This window comes from Panicum virgatum, chromosome 8N, assembly GCF_016808335.1.
Source record: "Panicum virgatum strain AP13 chromosome 8N, P.virgatum_v5, whole genome shotgun sequence".
Lineage (NCBI taxonomy): Eukaryota > Viridiplantae > Streptophyta > Magnoliopsida > Poales > Poaceae > Panicum > Panicum virgatum.
In genome coordinates, this window is record NC_053152.1 from 6,417,533 (window position 1) to 6,437,892 (window position 20,360).

General features: G+C 48.5%; 2 protein-coding genes across 2 annotated transcripts; both read left to right on the top strand.

Annotated features, from left to right (window-relative positions):
* Positions 1–998: 998 nt before the first annotated feature.
* Positions 999–6,032, top strand: LOC120685423 (transmembrane 9 superfamily member 1-like). Its single transcript, XM_039967346.1, has 12 exons — positions 999–1,274; positions 1,850–2,042; positions 2,153–2,257; positions 2,373–2,390; positions 2,475–2,563; positions 2,635–2,787; positions 2,945–3,079; positions 3,401–3,567; positions 4,410–4,504; positions 4,607–4,980; positions 5,171–5,444; positions 5,527–6,032. The coding sequence occupies exons 1-12, from the start codon at positions 1,185–1,187 to the stop codon at positions 5,592–5,594; spliced, it is 1,761 nt and encodes a 586-aa protein (XP_039823280.1). The 5' UTR covers positions 999–1,184; the 3' UTR covers positions 5,595–6,032.
* Positions 6,033–8,102: 2,070 nt separating this feature from the next.
* LOC120684719 (FT-interacting protein 4-like) lies at positions 8,103–11,165 on the top strand. The gene has a single exon (XM_039966609.1). It carries the CDS (start codon positions 8,103–8,105, stop codon positions 11,163–11,165), a length of 3,063 nt encoding a protein of 1,020 aa, XP_039822543.1.
* Positions 11,166–20,360: the final 9,195 nt, after the last annotated feature.

Consider the following 20,360-nt stretch of genomic DNA (forward strand, 5'->3'; position numbering starts at 1 on the left):
TGGATCAAATCGATTGTAGTCTCCGTTCTTTCCCGTTCTTCTGATCCTCCGGGCAGCGTCCGTCTTCCTCCCTCGTCTCACTCCCGGCCGGCGCCCGCCCAGCCTCTGCTCTCCGTCCATCGGCGGCGCTCGCCCAGCCCCTCCTCTCCAGCCACCGGCAGCGCCCGCCCAGACCCGCCCAGAGCCGGCGAGGAGCAGCAGCAGCGAAGTAGGCAGGGCCACCCTCTGCTGCGTGGAAGCGGCGTCGTGGCGTGGAAGGGCCGGCACCCACAGCTTCTCCCCCGCGCGCAGATGGCCGCGCTCACCGCCCTGTGCGCCACGCTGGTGCCGCCCCTGCCGGCGGCGGCCGAGGCGTTCCTCCGCGGCTCGGCCAACGACGCCCCGGTCCCCAGCGAGGTGGCACAGCTCATGGCGCGGGCGTGCCTGCCCGAGGCACTGGCGCTGGTGCGCGCGGTGCTGTGGCTCCTGGGCACACGCCTCGGCACGCTAGCGCTGTGCTGCGGGTGCGGCGGGGCTCGCCGCGGCTGCCTGTCGTGGCGGCGCCTGTTCGTGCGGCGGTTCGACGAGCTGCCCGTGGAGCACCGGGAGGCCGCGCTCTGGTGGTGGAGCCGGCAGACGCTGCTCTTGTCGTTGCGCCACTTTCTCCATGTCTCCATCCATAATTCCATATCCGTTGCTGCTACCCTGGAGCAATAATCAATGGATTTTGTTCACTTTTCCCGCGAGGTACTCAGCGGGCAGGGAGGGGAGCGGTGCTGCGCGGGTCTGGGCAGGCACCGCCGGTGGCCGGAGAGGAGAGGGAGCGAGATGAGGGCGCTAGGTTGGGAGGGAGGAAGAACGGGTGCTGTGTGGAGCATCGGACGAACGGGATAGAGACTTCTGATCCAGCTCCTCACATGACAAGGGTAGTTTTGTCTTTTTAGTAGGGTTGGAGAAGAAAAAAACTACCAAAATGTTGAGAAACTCAAAAAAATAGAGAAACACCCTGTTTTGAAACATTTGGCAGCTCGGATCCCCTATTTCAAAAAGGACTGCGAACTGAGACCCGTATAGCGTGAGGCATGCGAACTGACTCCTAAATATCGAAATTTCTCCTGTATGATGCAGCTCGTGCTCGTTCGGGACTGAGACACACCCGAACGTCCGCGGCCGCCTCCCTCCGCCCAGATCTCGCCGCCGACGAGATGCTCAGCCGCGGCGTGCTACTCCTGGCGGCCATCCTCCTCGCCGTTGCGCGCCTTCCCCACGCGTATGCATCCGAGGCCGACCACAAGGTGCGCCTCCCCTTCCTCCAACCCTAGATCCGAACGCTCCTTGGTCGGATCCGTCGAGGCGCCGGCGCCGGATCTGCGCTTGGCGCGCGGGTGGGACGTGGCCGAGCGATGGAACTTGGGTGCTTAGTACGACGATGACGGCGTTGATTTGTTGGCTATTGCTATGTGATGCGAAGGGCTGAGCATTCAGGTTACGAGTGAGATAATGGCTTGAGGGTTGTTTAAGGAATTGCCTGTTTTGATCTCGGTTGTCGTCGGAGTGCTGCGAAGAAACTGTGACAGTCACATTCAGACAAAAGTTCGTTTTTCGTTGCATGAAGCTTCTTAACAGTGTAAAATATTCGTAGAGAAACAGTTGGTTGCATCATCAAGTGACCATGATCGTTGCTCTTCTCTATGTCCGACACAGTGACACGTGTTGCTACAATATACAGATTCGGAGAACTTCATTGTTTCTTACAACCAGCGGAATTTTTCTTTTTGTCTGAATTTTAGTCTCACTGATTTTAATCATGCTGATAACATGTTTCATCTGCTAAAGCATTACAGCTGCTGCTTATTGTTCTTATGTGCAGTACAAAGCAGAAGAACCGGTTAAGCTATGGGTAAACAAAGTTGGACCATACAATAACCCTCAAGAAACATACAACTATTACAGCCTCCCGTTTTGTCAACCATCTGAAAACCCCACACATAAATGGGGTGGACTGGGAGAGGTCCTCGGTGGAAATGAGCTGATCGATAGTCAGATTGATATAAAATTCTTAAGTATGCTTACCTTCACATCCACCTATTTTGTTAGGCCGTGCATCAGTGCATGTTTATTTCTGTTAGGTAATTTATCTAACTCATCATTTGAATGTTTTCTTTTGTTTTAGAAAATGTGGACAAGGGCCCCATTTGCATAATTGAACTTGATGCTCAAAAGGTTCAGCAATTTTCTGATGCCATTGAGAGCTCATACTGGTTTGAGCTTTTCATAGGTATGGAAATGCTAATTTTATTCCGTTCTGATGCACATTTTTTTATTGTCCCTTTCTTCTGACATTCTTTCCATCCAAAATTTGTGCCATTTCTTGCTGTGGTCAAATCACCTAGATGATCTGCCATTGTGGGGTAAGTGTACCTATTCATTTCTGTTGCATAATTATTTGTGCTCTCTATTTTGTTTTCTAATTTGTTCAGTTGCAATCTGAGCAGGTTTCGTTGGGGAAACTGACAAAAACAATGAGAACAAACACTACCTTTACACTCACAAGAACATTGTTGTCAAATACAATGGTAACAGGGTATGTGTTGTATCTAACCTTGAAAGGATTAGCTGAGACCCATATGTTGGCTAATTCAATTTCTTTTGTAGATAATTCATGTCAATCTCACGCAAGAGTCACCTAAGCTTCTTGAAGCTGGTAAAAAGTTGGATATGACATATTCAGTAAAGTGGGTGCAAACAAATGTGGCATTTGCACGGCGTTTTGAAGTTTACTTGGACTACCCATTCTTTGAACATCAGGTAATTCTTATTTGCACCAGGGACAGCCGAACATTTCATATGGGCACTTTGATCTTCTCTCCTTGACTCCCAAGTTGATTCTGACAGAGGTAGACATTATTGCTTTCTATCTTTAGGGGTTGCAAAATGGCTGACTTATTTTATTTTCCATGCTCAGATTCATTGGTTCTCCATCTTCAATTCATTCATGATGGTTATTTTCTTGACTGGTTTAGTGTCAATGATATTGATGAGGACACTAAGAAATGATTATGCAAAATATGCTCGTGAAGATGATGACCTGGAATCCCTTGTAAGTTCTGAATCTGAAATCTGGAGCATATCAGCTTGCTTATACATCTGCTACTTTTACTTTTGCATCTCTTAGAGCCAAGATGAATGCTTGATCATTATCATTATTTGTCATGTGGTATTTCTTGAAGCGCATAATATCTTGAACGCTCTTTATAGGGAAAAAGTGGTCATCATTTCCATGTCAGCAATGTAATACGCAGAAAGAAATAGTCAAATAATCAATCAAATATCAAGTTGAATTATAGAAATTCCATAGTAAAACGTTTTCCTTTGGCAGGATGAGTTGTTAAGAATTTAAGATACGATTTCCCTTTTTCAGGAGCGAGATGTTAATGAGGAATCTGGATGGAAGCTTGTCCATGGAGATGTATTTCGGCCTCCTCGTGGCCTGGTGTTTCTTTCTGCCCTTGTTGGTATTGGCACTCAGCTGGCAGCTCTTATCCTGCTTGTGATTGTGTTGGCCATAGTTGGCATGTTATATGTTGGGTAAGCTCATAAGCAGCTTCCTTCATCTCTTATTTTCTGCATTCGATGTGCAAAATTTAGTAGATTTATAATAGATAATTGTTTTTTAGTAATTGATGTGTTCAATCTTCAATGAGAATGATTGACCTTTCAAAGTGCATTTCTTCTTTTGTGCTTAAGTAAATTCATATCTTTCTTTAGATGAGATGATAGGGTATAAGTAGAATTGAGATCAGTGTTTTAAAGGCGTCGCCTAGGTGTCCAGGCGGACCCAACTCGCCTTGGGTTACAGTGCTGCCTTGTCGCCTAGGCATCGCCAAGGCGTCCAGGCGTACCCAGCTTGCCTTGCCTCGCCTTACCGCCTTTAAAACACTGATTGAGATCTTCAGTAGGTGATTAATCTCTTATTTTGTTATATATTTATATAAAACGGTTGCTTTCGCATCAATCAGTACCGTAGGTAAAACACAGTATTAACTTCTGGAGCAGTGCTCCCTATAACGAAATGCACTACTCTAGTAGTCTAGTTGCCATGAGAGATGATGTGCAAGAACGAGCACCCTGGAAGTTCAGACAATGGTACCATTGTTCAGACTTGAAAAATGGAAAGCTTGTAACATAGAAATTACTAGTATCTTGCTTTCATCATTATGTGAATGTTTCATTAATATAAGATGCAAAACTGTTCTTAGATATTGGCATATATGCTCTTTTTGTCAGACATGAAGCAATCATCACAAACCTTTGTTGTGCCTGTAAACTGACTTCATTTATGGGATAACACACAATAGAAATACTGTTTAGCTTGCATCAATATGCACTAACTTTTTCCGATAAGTTCCTAACTGTGCTCTATTTGTCAGACGAGGAGCTATCATCACAACCTTTATTGTGTGCTATGCTCTTACATCCTTTATCTCTGGATATGTTAGTGGTGGCCTATATTCAAGGAATGGTGGTACGATTCCGCACAAATTAATGTAGTTCTGTCAAATTTCCCATGTGATTCTTGAGTTTGATTCATCTATATCACTGAATGCATTATTTCATTCCGTGGCAGGCAAAAACTGGATAAAGTCCATGATCCTTACGGCATCCCTTTTTCCATTCTTGTGCTTCTCAATTGGATTAGTGTTAAACACCATTGCTATCTTCTATCGATCATTAGCAGCTATACCATTTGGTACAATGGTTGTCATATTTGTTCTTTGGGCTTTCATCTCCTTCCCATTGGTGCTATTGGGAACTGTAGTTGGTAGAAACTGGATTGGTGCTCCCAACAACCCATGCCGAGTGAAAACGATTCCACGTCCTATTCCTGAAAAGAAGTGGTATCTTACACCTTCAGTTATTTCATTGATGGGTGGGCTTCTCCCCTTCGGCAGCATCTTCATTGAGATGTACTTTGTGTTCACTTCCTTCTGGAACTACAAGGTAAAGAAAAATTACATGTTGGTGAATGCTCCACCTCTCGGAAGTACTTTTTATTCCAAGAACTGGCATTTGTGAAAGATTTGCACTACTTTCTTAATTATAGAAGTTGGTTTCCAAGTAAATACATCTAAATGTGTCAAGTCTCTTAGTTTGAAGGAATGTTGAGTTCGTCTCTTTTGTTGCTTGGCAGGTGTACTATGTGTATGGCTTCATGCTGCTGGTGTTTGTCATCCTTATAATAGTCACCATATGTGTCACTATTGTCGGTACTTATTTCTTGTTGAATGCTGAGAACTATCACTGGCAATGGACATCATTCTTCTCTGCTGCTTCTACCGCCTTGTATGTATATTTATACTCCATATACTATTATCATGTGAAGACAAAGATGTCAGGCTTCTTCCAGACAAGCTTCTACTTTGGTTACACCCTGATGTTCTGTCTTGGATTGGGAATACTTTGCGGTGAGCTTTGAAACTTACTTTTGTTCACTTCATTTCAAGTATACATTTGTCCTATTTTGACATTCATTCTGTTTGTATGAAGGTGCTGTTGGCTACATGGGCTCCACTCTATTTGTGAGGAGAATCTACAGAAATATCAAATGCGACTAAATTTCTGTACCTTGCTGATAGAGGCTGTTAGCAAATTATGTCTTGCCGCAGTCTGGTGCGGAGTAATACTTGATTCTGATTAACTTCTGAAACTACACCGGAGGTCGCTCTCCCTCTGTTTACTCCTCTTTTGGCTTATCTATTTCCTCCATGGAACTGCCCTGATAAATGTATACCTATTAGTTGGGGAATTAGTCTGAGGTGAGGACTGGAAAGTACATGTAGGTTCTTTTTTGTCAGGCCTCTTTTGGGGTCAGTTGTAGGAGTTCATTGATGAATATTGCTGCAGTGCAGATTCCAGTGGGCTAGATTTGCCCTTCTTATGAATTTGCCACATCCAGTTTTCATACCCTCTTTGTAGTATAAGCAAGCTAATATATTTAAGTAACATATATTCTTAATGGGTTTGATTGCTTTGTGTTGCTGTTGCAACTTGTATATTGAAGCAGAATCAGCACACGTCTGTTTCAGCTGTTTGGGTTTGCTTCCTTGAAGAATTTCTTAAAGCGAAATGCCAACTGTAGGGCTATTTTTGTCTAGTTCAGCAGTTTGTTGTGCAGTGATAGATGGTTTCTCTTCATCAATCTGGTTATGCTTCATTTTATGCATTTCATACCTGTTAGAAATAACCACATGCACTGAGCTTATTGTCATCATATCTGATACTTAAATGTCCTCCTGTCCAGTGCAGACCATGACCTAGGAATTGAACTTTTACTACTTTCATTACTAGTTTTATATTACTGTTTCCATTTTTATTACTATCTTTTGCCTTCTCTCTTTGGTCTGTATGGTTCTCGTCTGTATGATATCATATCTGATGACTTGAATGTCTCCTGTCCAGTCCAGTCCAGACCATGACCTAGGAATTGAACTTTTATTACTATCATTACTACTCCCACCGTTCCAAATTGTAGGTCGATTGACTTTTCTAGATACATTAATACTTATATTATGTATCTAGATATAGTGTATATTTTGGTATCACCTAGTATCTAGGAAAGTCAAAACGACATACAATTTGAAATGGAGTGTATATTTTGGTATCACTTAGTATGGTTCTTGTTTGGTTTCTTCTCTATAGCCTGTCCAACTTGTTTAAGGCAGCAGGGTTTTCCCGTTGCTACTGCAGTGCTGCTGTTGTAAAATACTTCACGCTTGAAACTATATTGATTGCATGTAACATGTTACAGACTCTGCTGAGATATAATCTGAGGAACCTTAGAATCACAGCAGCATGGGCTACAGCAGAAATACATTTTTTTTTGGTGGGTGGGGGGGGGGGGGGGGTTCCCTCTCCTGAATAAAATTTTTGCAAAAACAGCACGCTCTTATTTTGTAGGCTGTAACTGCAACACCGCAACTGTTACTTTTCTCTATTGGCATCGAAGAACTGCCACTTATTTTGTTTTTTAACTTTATCTTCTCTGTTAGTTTTATTTTAAAAAAAAAATAGCTGCTGGTGTAGCGTAAGACAGGACAAGTTTACAGGTATAGTTATCAAATTCCTGGAACACGTCCAAGAATACTTTCCAACCCTTTCTTATGATGTGTCAATATTATCTTGCCTAAATATTTAAAACCCAATTGCAATTCTCAATGAAGTCACCCTTAAATACGAATGGTGAAATATCCTATTGTTCTCGTGGAATTGACAGTCCTAGTATGATACATGCAAGGAATGTGTACTGCCAGAGTGCCCACCAAAGATATTGTTTCTTTTAGACGACCACGACATATGAGCATATCTCAGTCAAGAATACGTTTATACCCCCACTAGATCTTTTAATAGCTCTTGTAGGTTACTTGCAGCAGCGTCCCCGGTTTGCGTCCCTTGTCAAAGTTTATTTAGTCCTGAATGATGAGCTAATGTTAATAGCATAAACTAGTAAAATGATTGCAATTGTAATGTTATCATGATTGTTAAGGAATATTTTTCATTCTTTTTTCTGTTTTTATCATAAGTCATACGACAAATACTGTGTTTCGCAAAAAAAAAAGTAACTAGCCCCATACAATAGCTGAATGGTTGTGCTTAGAAATTCAGGGTGAAGCACAAGATCTCCATCAACTGATGATGCAGCGATGCTTACCGCACACGCACGAGCAACAGTTCAGGGATGGGAGGTGACTTGGTCTCCAAACTTGATTGAGCAGCACATTTGAATTTGATTTGCCCCTTTTAGTTTTTGTTATCAATGGGATTTCTTGGCCAACCGTACTAGTCTTCCTGTTCTATTGGCCGGCTCGTCTCCTTCGCCATCTCATATCCAGCCAACATGGATTACAATTGCTTGATCAATTTGCACCAGAAAATTACGTCCTCCCTAATCAGGTTCTGAACCCCCCAAATTGCAACATGATTTTGGATTGACCAGCAGGAAGAGGAAGGCATGTTCAGGAGCCTATAGTCTTGTTAGTCTTTGTGCCATGCATACACCCAAGCACACAAGCAGGTAGCATTGGACATCAAACCAACAAGCCCCGAAGCTACTGGCGCGCACGGCAATGAAGCTGGTGGTCGAGGTCGCCGGGGCGCGCGACCTGCCGGCGAGGCGCGGCCGCGGCCGCGGTGGCGTGTCCCCGTTCGTGCAGGTCGCGTTCGGCGGCCAGCGCCACGCGACGAGCGTGAGGCCGCCCGGCGAGGCCAACCCGACGTGGAACGAGACGCTCGTGTTCGTGGCCGACGCGACGGCGGTCCGCGGCGGAGGCGGGCGCAGCCTCTCGGATGGCTCCATCGATGTCGGGGTCTACCACCGGCGGGCCTCCGGCGGCAAGAGCTGCCTCGGCCGCGTCCGCCTGTTCGGCGCGGCCGTCGCGCCGTCCGCCGAGGAGGCCGTGCTCCTGCGCTGCCCCCTCGACAAGCCCAGCTTCTTCGCCCCGGCGCGCGGCGAGGTCGCGCTCCGGCTCTACTTGGCGCCGTACGCGTCGTCGTCTACTTACGCCGCCGCCAACGCGCCGGCGGGGAATGCTTACTCCAGCACGTATGCTACGACGACCTTCAACGACACCGCCTCCATGGACGGCCCGGAGACAGTCGTCGGAGGCGCGAGCACGCAGTCAGCTCCAGCGATGATCAAGAAGCAACCCAAGAAGAAAGAGCCGGTGCAAGCGTTCCACTCCATCCCAACACAGTCCAGCACGGGGGCACTGATCTTCCCGCCACCGCCACCAACGGCCGGAGTCCCAACAAAGGGTGCCGATAAGAAGGCGGCAGCTGCCACCGCCGACGACGCCAAGGCGGCGGAGTACCTCATGGTCGACAAACTGGAATTCCTCTATGTCAACGTGGTGCGCGCCTCAAACCTCCCCGGCATGGACCTCACATTGGGCATCGACCCCTACGTCGAGGTCCGGGTCGGGAACTACTCGGCGGCGACGCGGCAAGCGGTGCGGAACCAGTCCCCGGAGTGGAACCAAGTGTTCGCCTTCTCCAAGGATCACCTCCAATCAGATGTTCTAGAGGTGATCGTCAAGGACAGGAACCTCATTGTTCGGGACAGCTTTGTTGGGAAGGTTGTCCTGCCCATCGTCGACGTGCCGAGCTCGGCTCCTCCGAATCGGCCCCCGGCACCGCAATGGTACGGGCTCAAGGCCGCCAAGGGCGACCGGTGGGCCGGCGGCGAGATCTTGCTCGCCGCGTGGAAGGGTTCCCAGTCCGACGAGGCCTTCGCCGGCGCGTTGCACGCCGGCGCGCACGACCTCTCGCCGAGCGCCGTGGCCGCCACTCAGTCCAAGAGCTACTACGCGCCGCGGCTGTGCTACCTCCGGTGCCACGTCATGGCGGCGCAGGACCTGGTCCACCCTCACCGGAGCGGGTCACGGCCGAGCGTGTTCGCGAGGGTGCAGCTCGGCGCGCAGAGGTGGGAGACCCGGGCGTCGCCGAGCGCCACGTGGGACCAGGACTTCTTCTTCGTCGCGGCGTGGCCGTTCGAGGAGCCGCTGGTGGTCACCGTCATGGACGGGGGCGCCTCGCCGGGGCGGCACGAGGTGCTGGGCCGGCTCGTGCTCCCCAAGGGCAGCATCAAGTCGCAGCGGTTCGACAAGAGGAAGGTCAAGCCGCCGGCGCCGTCGTGGTTCGACCTCGAGCGGCCGCTCTCCGACGGGAACGGCGACGGTGACGGCGACGACCGGGACAGAGGAGGACGATGGCGCCACGAGTTCCGGAGCAAGATACAGCTACGCGTCTACTACGACGCTGCGTACCACGTCCTCGACGAGCTCACGGTGTACGCCAGCGACTTCGAGCCGTCGGCAAAGCCGCTCCGGAAGCCGGCGCCCGTCGGCGTCCTCGAGCTCGCCGTCCTGCGCGCGACCGGCCTCCTGGCGACGAAGAAGCGCCCGAACGGCGGGCAGGCGGCCGTCGACGCGTACTGCGTCGCCAAGTACGGGCAGAAGTGGGTCCGGACGCGCACGCTCGCCGACACGGCCTCGCCGAGCTGGCAGGAGCAGTTCACGTTCGACGTGTTCGACCCGTGCACCGTGCTCACCGTCGCCGTCTTCGACAGCCACCAGCTCGCCGGCGTCGGGGAGGCCCCGCGGCGCGGCGCGGCGGACGCGCCGCTGGGCAAGCTCCGCATCCGCGTCTCGACGCTGGGGTCCGGCCGCACGTACGAGCAGCCGCACCCGCTGTTCGTGCTGCGGCCCGACCGCCTCGTCCGGTGCGGCGAGCTCCACCTCGCCGTCCGGTTCACCCCCACGGCGTGGGCGAGCACGATATCGCTTTACCTCCGGCCGACGCTGCCGAGCCAGCACTACGCGAGGCCGATCCCGGCGCACCTCCTCCCGGCTCTCCGGCGCGCCGCCGTGGACGTCGTCGCCGCGCGGCTGGCGCGCGCCGAGCCGCCGCTGCACGCGGAGGCCGTGCACTACCTCCTCCGCGACCCGTCCACGCACCCGAGCCCCGCCGTGCCGGAGCTCGCGGCCTACAGCAGGCGCCGGTCACTCGCCGCGTGCGCGCGCCTCCGCGACGTGCGCGCCCCGGCCGCCGCGCTCGCGGCGTGGCTCCGGGGCGTCCGCGACTGGAACCACCCGCCCACCACCGTCCTCGTCCAGCTCCTGCTCCTGGCCCTGGCGTGGCACCCCGAGCTGATCCTGCCGACCTTCTTCCTCTACCTGTTCGCCGCCGGCGCGTGGAACTACTTCCGGCGGGGGGCGGCGGCGGGGCCGGCGCGGATGGAGCACTACGCCGACGGCGTGCACCCGGGCATGCTCGAGGAGGAGTTCGACGCGGGGCCGGCGTCGGGGACCCCGCCGCACGTCGTGGAGTGGCGGTACCTGCAGCTCCGGGAGGCGGCGGCGCGCGTCCAGGAGCTGATCGGGTTCGTGGCCTCGCAGGGGGAGCGCGCGCAGGCGCTGCTCGCGTGGAGGGACGGCCGCGCCACGGCGGTCGCGGTCGCGGCGGCGGCCGCGCTCGCCGGCGTGACCTACGCGGTGCCGTTCCGGGCGCTGGTGGCCGCCGCGGGGCTCTACGCGATGAGGCACCCGCTGCTGAGGCGGGGGAAGGGGCGGCCGTCGGCGCTGATGTGCTTCTTCCGGCGGCTGCCGTCCAATTCTGACATCATGCTGTGAGGTCGGCCGATCATGGACTCGCGCTTCCGTTCAGCAATTCGACGTGTTTTTGCCCCAAATCGTCGTTGCTACTAGTGTGTTCCGGAGCTGAGCTACTTTGGATCAACACAAGGAGGATTTGGAGGTTGGCTGTCGGAAAAAAATCGCATTCTTTGGTCGACCGATCTGTGCGGCTCGAAATACAGATAAGAGACGTCTGATATTCATATCAGCTTAAATATTAATATGAATATTAATATGCATATTTAAATTTAATATATTAATAAAGTAGATACATCCGAATTATATTTTTATTAATTTTCTCTATCCGATTACACATCCGTGTTCGACACTATTCGTATACATTTTATTCAAAAATTATTTAAAAATAATATTCATTTCTCACAACCCATATTATTATCTATATTATAAAATTATAAAAATATTAAATTTGCTTTTAAATATTCTTGTTTTATAAATAACTTCTATATTTTTATTTATATTAATAAAATTATTTTTATGCTTATTGCAGTATATTTTTATTTTTACTTTTACTTTTATGTATTTATTTATTAATATATTTATTGGTAAATAAACTTATTTTAAGTAGCTATCTTCATTATATTTATACTATAGTTTGTAGGTAACTGCAGCGTCATTGTAACGAGATAGGTTTGAAATACAGCTAAGAACTACTCTACACATTAAATCTCTCTCTTACGTTTTCGTCCTTATTTTACGCAAAAAAATTTAAGCTAGTCCAGCTCCTCTTCTGCTTTCAAAAAACTCTAGGATACTGTACTCGCGATGCTACACTGTCACAGATGGTCCGGCCCAACAATGGACCCATAGGCTGGTTGAGTTTGAGGTAGGGCATGTGCCCCCACTCAGCCAAACTGGAGAAAGATATTCATTGCGCTCGAGCTGCCGCGGATGCATCGCAGAAGAGGTTGCCGCTGTGCATATATCTTGATTTGCGTGCATCCAAATAGAAAAAATGTTATATCTTACGAACTACTTATTAAAATTAAATTTTAGTTGCACCATTATATTTCTTACAGCAAGATCTTCAAAACTAAATCACACTTGATTATGTTTAGATGATATTTTTTCTAAAATAATTTTATTTGTTCTAGAACAATTTCCATGTCTGGAACTTTTTATTTGATTCTGGAACATTTAATTTGGTTCCGGAATATCTGTAAACACGATTCCGGTGTCATTCCACGGCCTCTCATCGCGCCACGTCACCCGAACCGTCCGATCGGGCCATCCAACGGCCAGGGGAACGGCCTCCTGTAAGGATCACCGGGGTGTCCGACCCTAGAGGGGGAGGGGTGAATAAGGTCGCTAATTCGCTTTCTAACCTAGGGCTCAATCTATTTGCATAAGATCAACCTAACACGTCCTATACATGCTAGTTATGACTAAGATTTATCTATGCTACTCTCTACTTATCCCAAAAGACTTGCAACCTAAAGTCAATCATAATCAAACTAACTAGGAAAGTAAAGGCACGCAAGATAGAGTAAATGCGGAAATGTAATACGGTAAGTAAAGAGGTAAGGGGGAGAATATGCAAACTCCCGTGAAGACAACAAGACACGATTTAACATGGTTCGGTTAGAACAACAAGTCCCTCCCTACGTCCACGGCCACTTGTCCACCAAGAACAAGTGTGATGCCGAGTCTCTCCACCGTCCTGCGTTCGCCACCAAGGCTTCCGGCAAGCAAAGGCTAAGTGACGCCAAGTCACCAAGACAAGGCCACCGCCACCGTCTCTCTCGAAGCGTCACCAACGACACCGTCTTCACTATCGGAGCTTCTCACCAAGAGGGGTCTCCTTCCCCGCACAAAGTGTCGCTGCCTCCACACCAAATTGGAGGGTCACACGATGAGTACACTTGCTTAGCCTCGGCTAAGACTTCTCTTAGGCTTGCTCTCTCAAGAACTAAACCTATACAAGTGCACAAAGCACTCTCTCAAAGCTTCTCACAAGCTAGATATAGCACTAATCACTTCTAGGATGGTTGGTGATGGATCTTTGCTTGGGCAGCACTTTCTTCAGTTCTTGAGGCTTCCAATCATATACTGCAACCAGCCTTGGGGGGTATATATAGCCACACACCCCCAAAAGGTCCGTTGGAGGAAAGTTGACAGAAATAGTATGCAACGCCGGTTAATCCGACGCTCCTCCAATAGCCATCGTCGGTTCAACCGGTGAACACAGTTTTCCAACTAGTCGCTATACTTCAACGGCTACATTAATCAACCGACGTAATCAACCGGTGAATGCATCTTCATCGCCGGTTTAACCGGTGAATGTAACTGTCCCAGAGTTCCCGAAAAACCAACTCTCTGGACAACTACACTGACATAATTGACCGGTGCATTATCGGTTCAATCGATGTATGCATTTTCCTTGGTCTTTTTCTGCCGTTGCACCGACGTATTCAATATCTTCATCGTCGGTTCAACTGGTGAGTGTATTTCCAGTTTCCAGCCTTCTAGACAACTGCACCGACGTAAATCTTTTGTCTTCATCGGTTTAACCGATGTATAGGAATGTTCTGCTTTTCTTTTGATGGCTTTAAGCGTTGAGTCTTCGTCAGTTTCTTCAACTTGTTTTCTTCATGTTTTCATCCCTTGGACCTAAAGTGCTGTATATAATCAACTAGAACACACACATTAGTCCAAGTGTTAGGTTGTCATCAAATCACCAAAACACATATGAGGAAATATGGCAACCATGACATGAGAGGCCATTTCCCTAAAAGGGGCCATTTTTCTTACACCTCCGCCGCCGCTCGAGCCCCGCCGCTTGCGCGCATGCCGTTGCCTCGCCCCGCCTCCGTGGAGGTCCCGCGCCGCCCTGGAGCCCCGCTGCCGCCGTGGAGGCCCCACGCCGCCGTCCGCCCGCCGCTGAACGGCTGATCTGCCGCCATGCGCAACCGCCGCGGCCGCCGCCGCGTCCTCGCCGGATCCGGTGCCTACGGAGCCGCCGCCCGCGGAAGAGGAGGGGATCCGCCGCCAGCGCCAAAGAGGGACTAGGATAGGAGGGGCTGCGCAGCGCACGGGAAGAAGGAAAGCCGGCGAACACGGCGAGGTGGCCCACCGCCACCTGCTCGTCCTCGCCACCTCTCCCTCGCTGCCACCGCCGCCGCAGTTGGGAAGAGAGAGAGAGAGACACACAGAGAGAGAGAGAGCGAGGGAGAATGGGGAGAGACCGAGGGAGGGGAGGGGCGCAGAGCACCACGGCACGCGCGCGCAGCCCTCGCCCGCGTCGACCGCCGCCGAGCGCCCCGCGGGCCGGCCGCCGCCGTGCGCCTTGCTTGCCGCCGCCCAGAGCTCGCTGCTGGCCGCCGCCAAGAGCTCCCTGTTGACAGTGCCCATCCCCATCTCGAGCCCCCCCTCCCTTCCTCTCCTCCCACAAGTGGAGGACCCTCCCTCCCATGCTTGGGAGCAGCTCGAGCTTCTGGGCATGGTGGTGGTGGGGAGATTCCTGCGCGACGAGGTCACACACCTTGCAGGCTGCTTGCTCGGCAAAACGACAGGGACAGCAAGAGAGGAGAGAGAGAGAGAGAGATTGGATTTGATTTTGCTTGGCTATGGAGCGGCGGAGAGGATAAATAGCAGGCCAGATAAAATTTTTTTATTACTACATAGTTCTACTGATAAGAATGGAAGGGTCTGAATATGTGGATAGGAAGCGTCCGACATTTTCTCTCGACGCCCGAGTCCAAGCATTACTCCAAAACTACTGCCTCCATCTCAAAATATTTGCATTTCTAGATTGTTTTTTAAAGCGCATTTCTAGATTTAGGTATGTATACCAAGATAATATATGAAAAATAACACTTTTACCCCTAAAAAGAGCCTCTCTTCTGTTATCATCAGAAACATCACGCAGCCTTGCTGCGCGAGACCTGGTTTGTACCATTTATTTATATTATTTGAAACTTTATTTGAAACATAGAAGAAGAATGTAATTAGACTGATATAAATTTTTTTAAAGGTTGCTATGTATGTAAGACGATTTGGTCAATTTATTCTCTCTGTTTTTTGGTTTGGTCGCAGGTTATTGCTCACTAACTGTTAGTAGGTTGAACAACCTGTGTAGTCAAACAACTGTATAGCATTAGCATGTAAGAGCATCTCCAAGAGCTCTTGTATATGTGGATAGCTAAAATCCTAATATAGCTATTATGTAAAACGAAATAGCTAGCGAAAAATGGATGAAATCCAACAGCTTCTCCAAAATTCAAAAAGGCATGGTTAGCACTCAGCGCTAGGCAAAGATGCCCAGCGTCACCCTCTGGATAGAAAACGAGGATAGAAAATGAGGTAGATAGAGTTTCTGTTGGATATGAGTTTTTTGTCTTCCTTTTCTTTTTTAGTTAACTCACCCAAAATAGAATAGCTCTTAGAGATGCTCCAAGGATGTATTTTTATTTTATACGTGCATGAGATTTTTAAATGTGTATGGCAGGATAAGCACTTTTTTGGTCATCGGGGTCACACGGGGACCGGACACCTATAGACTAATAGGATGACATAGCACAGCACAAAAGGCGCCAGATATACAAATAGTACTTGACAAAAAAAATCCATTGACTGTAATAATAGGACAAAACACACACCCTGCGGTAGTGCGACAGAGGCAAAATAGTGATTATTCTGTGAGACACGTTTAAAAATTTTATACACGGATAAAATAAAAATACACCTATGCATGTTAATGCTACGTAGTTGTTCCACCATACAGGTGATCCATGTACCAATTTGTCTCATATACGTCGGAACCTTAAAAAATTAAAGAATGTACCAACCTAAATATGTTCTTCTCCCATTTATCAAATAAAGTTTCAAAACATATAATCAAATGGTACAATACAGGTCTCGCGCAGAAAGGCCGTGTGCTGCGCGGCCTTTCTAGTTTGTATCTTATTTTGGAAAATTTTATTTGGTTCGGGAATAATTTTCATCTTGGAATATTTTTATCTCTGACAGACTTAGTGCGATGGTATAAGGTCGAATTGCATGTGCTATAGACGCCCACGCCAAACTTGGGATCGCCCTGAGGTCATGACTATAGCAACGACAAATCTTGCCATGGGAATCGCAACGGACACGTGGATGGCAGAATGAGGATACGTTTTCGTGGCGTCGTGAAGCTACTCTCTTCGTTTCAAAATAAATATACTTCTAGAGTTCAAATTTTATCTCAAAATAAATATACATCACCTTCTAAGATGCAATGATTACATCTTTTATAGAAGTATATATATAATTTTTAATAGCATTGATCTCCGCACCTAAACTCTAGAAGTGCACTTATTTTAGGACAGACGGAGTAAGGTAAGATTTGGTTTTCTTCACATTGCATGTTTAAACATCAATTAAGAGTACTAATATAGACTTATTACCAAAATATCATAAGTCGTGACTTAATCACGAGACGAATCTATTAAATCTAATTAGTATTTAATTTGACAACTAATTGCTACAGTAAGCATCCGCTAATCATGCATTAATTATACTTAATAGACTTATCTAGAGCCCTAATTGCAATATATGTAATTAGTTTTATATTAAATTAACATCATTCGAATTGATATCCGAATATTCGATGTGGTAGGTACTAAAAAACCAAACAATACCTAAATAGCATGGGATGGGATATTGAGGAGCGTGAGGAATCCATGCCCTAGGTGGGTGGGTGGGGGGGGGGGGGGGCTCATCCTCCCCCTTTTGTTGCTCCTCTTCATCCATAGGTGGAAAATATGGAAGGGACTTCATGAGCTTAGGGGTCTTGTTCCATTTAAAAGTGCATTGTAAGTCGGCCCCTAGGGGAAGACAAAGTGCATCTCATTGACAACAATGACAATGGTATGCACTTGACTAAGTATGGTTTCATTTTATTTATCTTTTGAATGAATCACATAAGACAGTGTGAGTTTATGATAGTGCGAATTTTTATTGATATAGAAGTAGCTAAACTTAAGCTAAACGTAGTTTCTGTTGATTCCCCACCTTCGACCTAAACTTGCCATTTAGTTTCTATTGACTAAGTATTGTTTCATTTCAAGGTGGACAAAACTTTTTCTTGAGGCGCTGAGGAGAAGGCCACCTGAAGACCCCTTCATATGATCCTGCACCTAGTTCTCTCTTTTAGTTTAGCTTTTGGGAGCTTGTGTTTTTGTTATTGTACTATTAAACTGGAAACTCCAGTCGAACATCTATTTGCTTTCTATAAAAGCAGTGTGAAACCTTTTTCTAAAAAATATAGAAGAAAAATACAAAACTGCAATTCTAGGAAACCATATGCAAGAAAAAGAAAAGAAAAACAACCAGGATGCAGCACTCATCCAATTGAATTGGGACATGAACACAGAATTGGAACATGAACGCAAGTAACACTCCTCGACTCTAGCCACTCGTCTGAGTGGACCGGGACGTCGGTACACTAAAAAAACTCGAAAGGTCCGGCTGGTTGGATTGTTCCATTTTAAAATGATTTGGTTAAATGATAACACCAATTTCTGCAACCATAGACGACCTATTTTCGATACGAAATCGTATTTGCTTGGTATACTAGCTAGCAGGGTATTTGGTTTGCGAAACCACCTCATCCTAATCCACGCCATGAATTTCGGTGGGACGATGATCCTATTGCTTAATTTTTATATTAATTGTTAGCTCTGAGGGATGAGGTGGTGACGGATCAACCTATTCCATTCTAGACATCAAATAAGGAAAAATAAGAACAGAATGGACCACCCTACTCTTCAAACCGAACGCATCCGATAAGCTGGGTGCAAAAGATTGCTCCATTAACAGAGCATATCCCCCCCTTTTTTTTCTGTTTCTTTTTGTAATGACAGGGGTGGGCAGGATATGATGCGAGCTGAGCCGGACTGAGGAGTTAAGGTGTCAGTGGTCAGATCAAACCAAAACCGAACCAAACTATTTTTATTAAATATGCCAATATAAACCACTACAAACCACTTCATAGTAGGTAAAAACCAAACCACACCGCTCTATATAGGCTTGCTAGAAGGTTAGGTTGAAATGTGAATCCCACGTTGAGAACCGAACTCTGAAAATAAAATCTCACATTCACACTATAAAATTTTGTCAAAATTGACTGAAATTTATTAGAGAGGACTAAGTACCACTGCAAGCTACTCTGTGTAAAGCAGCATGTCTAGAACTGGACCCCACTCAAGAGCTGGACTCAATATAAAAACTCGTTCACGCTATAATTTTTATCGAAATTGTCTGAAATTAATTGGGGATGATTCAGTACAACTGGTAGCTACTATGTGCAAAACAATGTGGTTAGACTTACAAGTGGATCCTATGTTAAGAGAGTAGCCACTCGGTGATATTAATCTCCAAAATCAAAGCAAATCGTTTTTCTTATGAAACCAAATCAAATAGGATTAATCGCTAGAAAAATTATTTTCCACCAAATTAAAATAGAACCAATACGAAATTCAAAACCGTCGGTTTTAATCCAAACCCCTTAGGCTAATCCCAACCCATAGTGTCCATGAGTGGTGTCTACGTTGCCATATCATCAAGACAACACCTTGAGAAACTACACTCTACAACCCATGACTTTTTTGTGTGGATTCCTATTAAACTCTCTCTTTTCTCCACCTATCACATTTGTTCTCCATTTATTATGAAGACACCACCTCACTTCTAATGCACAATATGTGGTGTTTAGCGTATTGATTTGCGTGTTGACACTAGATCTTGCATGCGACCCAATTTCTTTCTCTTTCCACTTTCTCTCATTTATTATGGTGGCACATAAGCAAATGTGCTATATTGCTGAATATTTGATGTTATAAATATTATTTTACATGGAGAGTTGGGAATGCTCTTAGGCCAATCTCAGTGGGAGTTTCATAGAGAGTTTCATGCATTAAATTCTATATGACACATCAGCATTTTTGATGATTTGGCATGATCATTATGAGGAGAGAGGAGAGGGAGTTTCATGAGATGAGAGAAGAGTTTCATTCCCATAAAACCCACCTTACACGATTACCTAGTTCTCTATTTTTAGAAATGGTTTTTTGTCTACAGCACACCACCAAAACGTGATTTTGTGGGCAGCACATCCCACTCTTCAAATTAGTTTGGAACACACCGTGAAAACATAAATTTGTATGCAGCACATCCTTCCTATTAAAAATTATATTTTCTAATTGGATAGGAGAGAGGGAACGGTGAAAGGACTAAAGTGCCCTTGGTGCGGGTCCCACATGTCATCTCCCTCTCCATCCTCCCTCCCTCCCCTTCCGCCTCGCCATGGCGGCCGCGGGCGGCCGCCCGCCCCGCGGCCGCCCCACCGGGCGGAGGCGTGGCGCAGTGGCCGGCAAGCCGCGAGCTCCTCGAGCTCCTCTGCTCCGACGAGGCGCAGCGCTGGTGGCGTTCAAGGCCCGCGCCCCCTCGCTGCGAGGCGGAGCAGGCGAGCAGCCGCGGTGGCGTGCACGCGAGGCCACCGCGCGGCGCGCACGCGTGGCCGCCGCGATGTCGTGGCGGAACAGCGCGAGGCCGGCCGCGCCGAGACGGAGCTGCAGCGGTGACCTCGAGCTCATACCTGGAGGTGGCGCCAAGGCGGAGCAGGGCGGGGGCGAAGGTGCCGGCGGCGGCGGCGAGCCCTCCTTCCTCCTTCCTCGCCGGATCCAGGCGCCGGCGAGCCCTCCTCCCTCTCTCCCTCGCGCCGCCAGTCCCCTGCTCCCTTCGCCGCCTCCCCCTCCCCGAGGCTTCTCTGGAGCGGCAAGGGGCCTCCTCCCTCCCCCATTGCCGGCTACCGCGCCACGCCTCCGCCCGGTGCCCACGACGACCGCACCGGCCGCCGCACGCACGTCCACGTGGAGCCCAGCAAGCCCAGCAAGACGGTGGCCTCCATGTGCGCAGCGGCGGCGGTGGTGGCGAGCACGAGCCATACGACGACGGCGAGCAGCGTGTGGCCATGGCACAGAGAGAGATGACGCACCCGTGGCCCTTGCGGTCGAAGAGTCTCGCCCGGGCGTGGGTCGGCGGCGGTTCGGGGTCTTGGTGGAGGCGGCACGAACCAGCGGCGGCGCGGACTGGCGTCGAGGGCCACGGCGGGGCACGGGCCGGCGGCGGGCCACTGTGGGAGGGCTCGGGGCAGGGCAGGGTACGGGCGGGCGGCGGCCGTGGGGCGGGGCGGCC

Excerpts from the sequence above, each read along its gene's own strand:
- LOC120684719 (XM_039966609.1), top strand. The coding sequence starts at position 8,103 with ATGAAGCTGGTGGTCGAGGTCGCCGGGGCGCGCGACCTGCCGGCGAGG.
- LOC120685423 (XM_039967346.1), top strand. The coding sequence starts at position 1,185 with ATGCTCAGCCGCGGCGTGCTACTCCTGGCGGCCATCCTCCTCGCCGTT. Across the intron at positions 2,043-2,152 it reads GATTGATATAAAATTCTTAA|AAAATGTGGACAAGGGCCCC; the intron begins GTATGCTTACCT and ends CTTTTGTTTTAG. Across the intron at positions 3,568-4,409 it reads GTTGGCATGTTATATGTTGG|ACGAGGAGCTATCATCACAA; the intron begins GTAAGCTCATAA and ends TCTATTTGTCAG.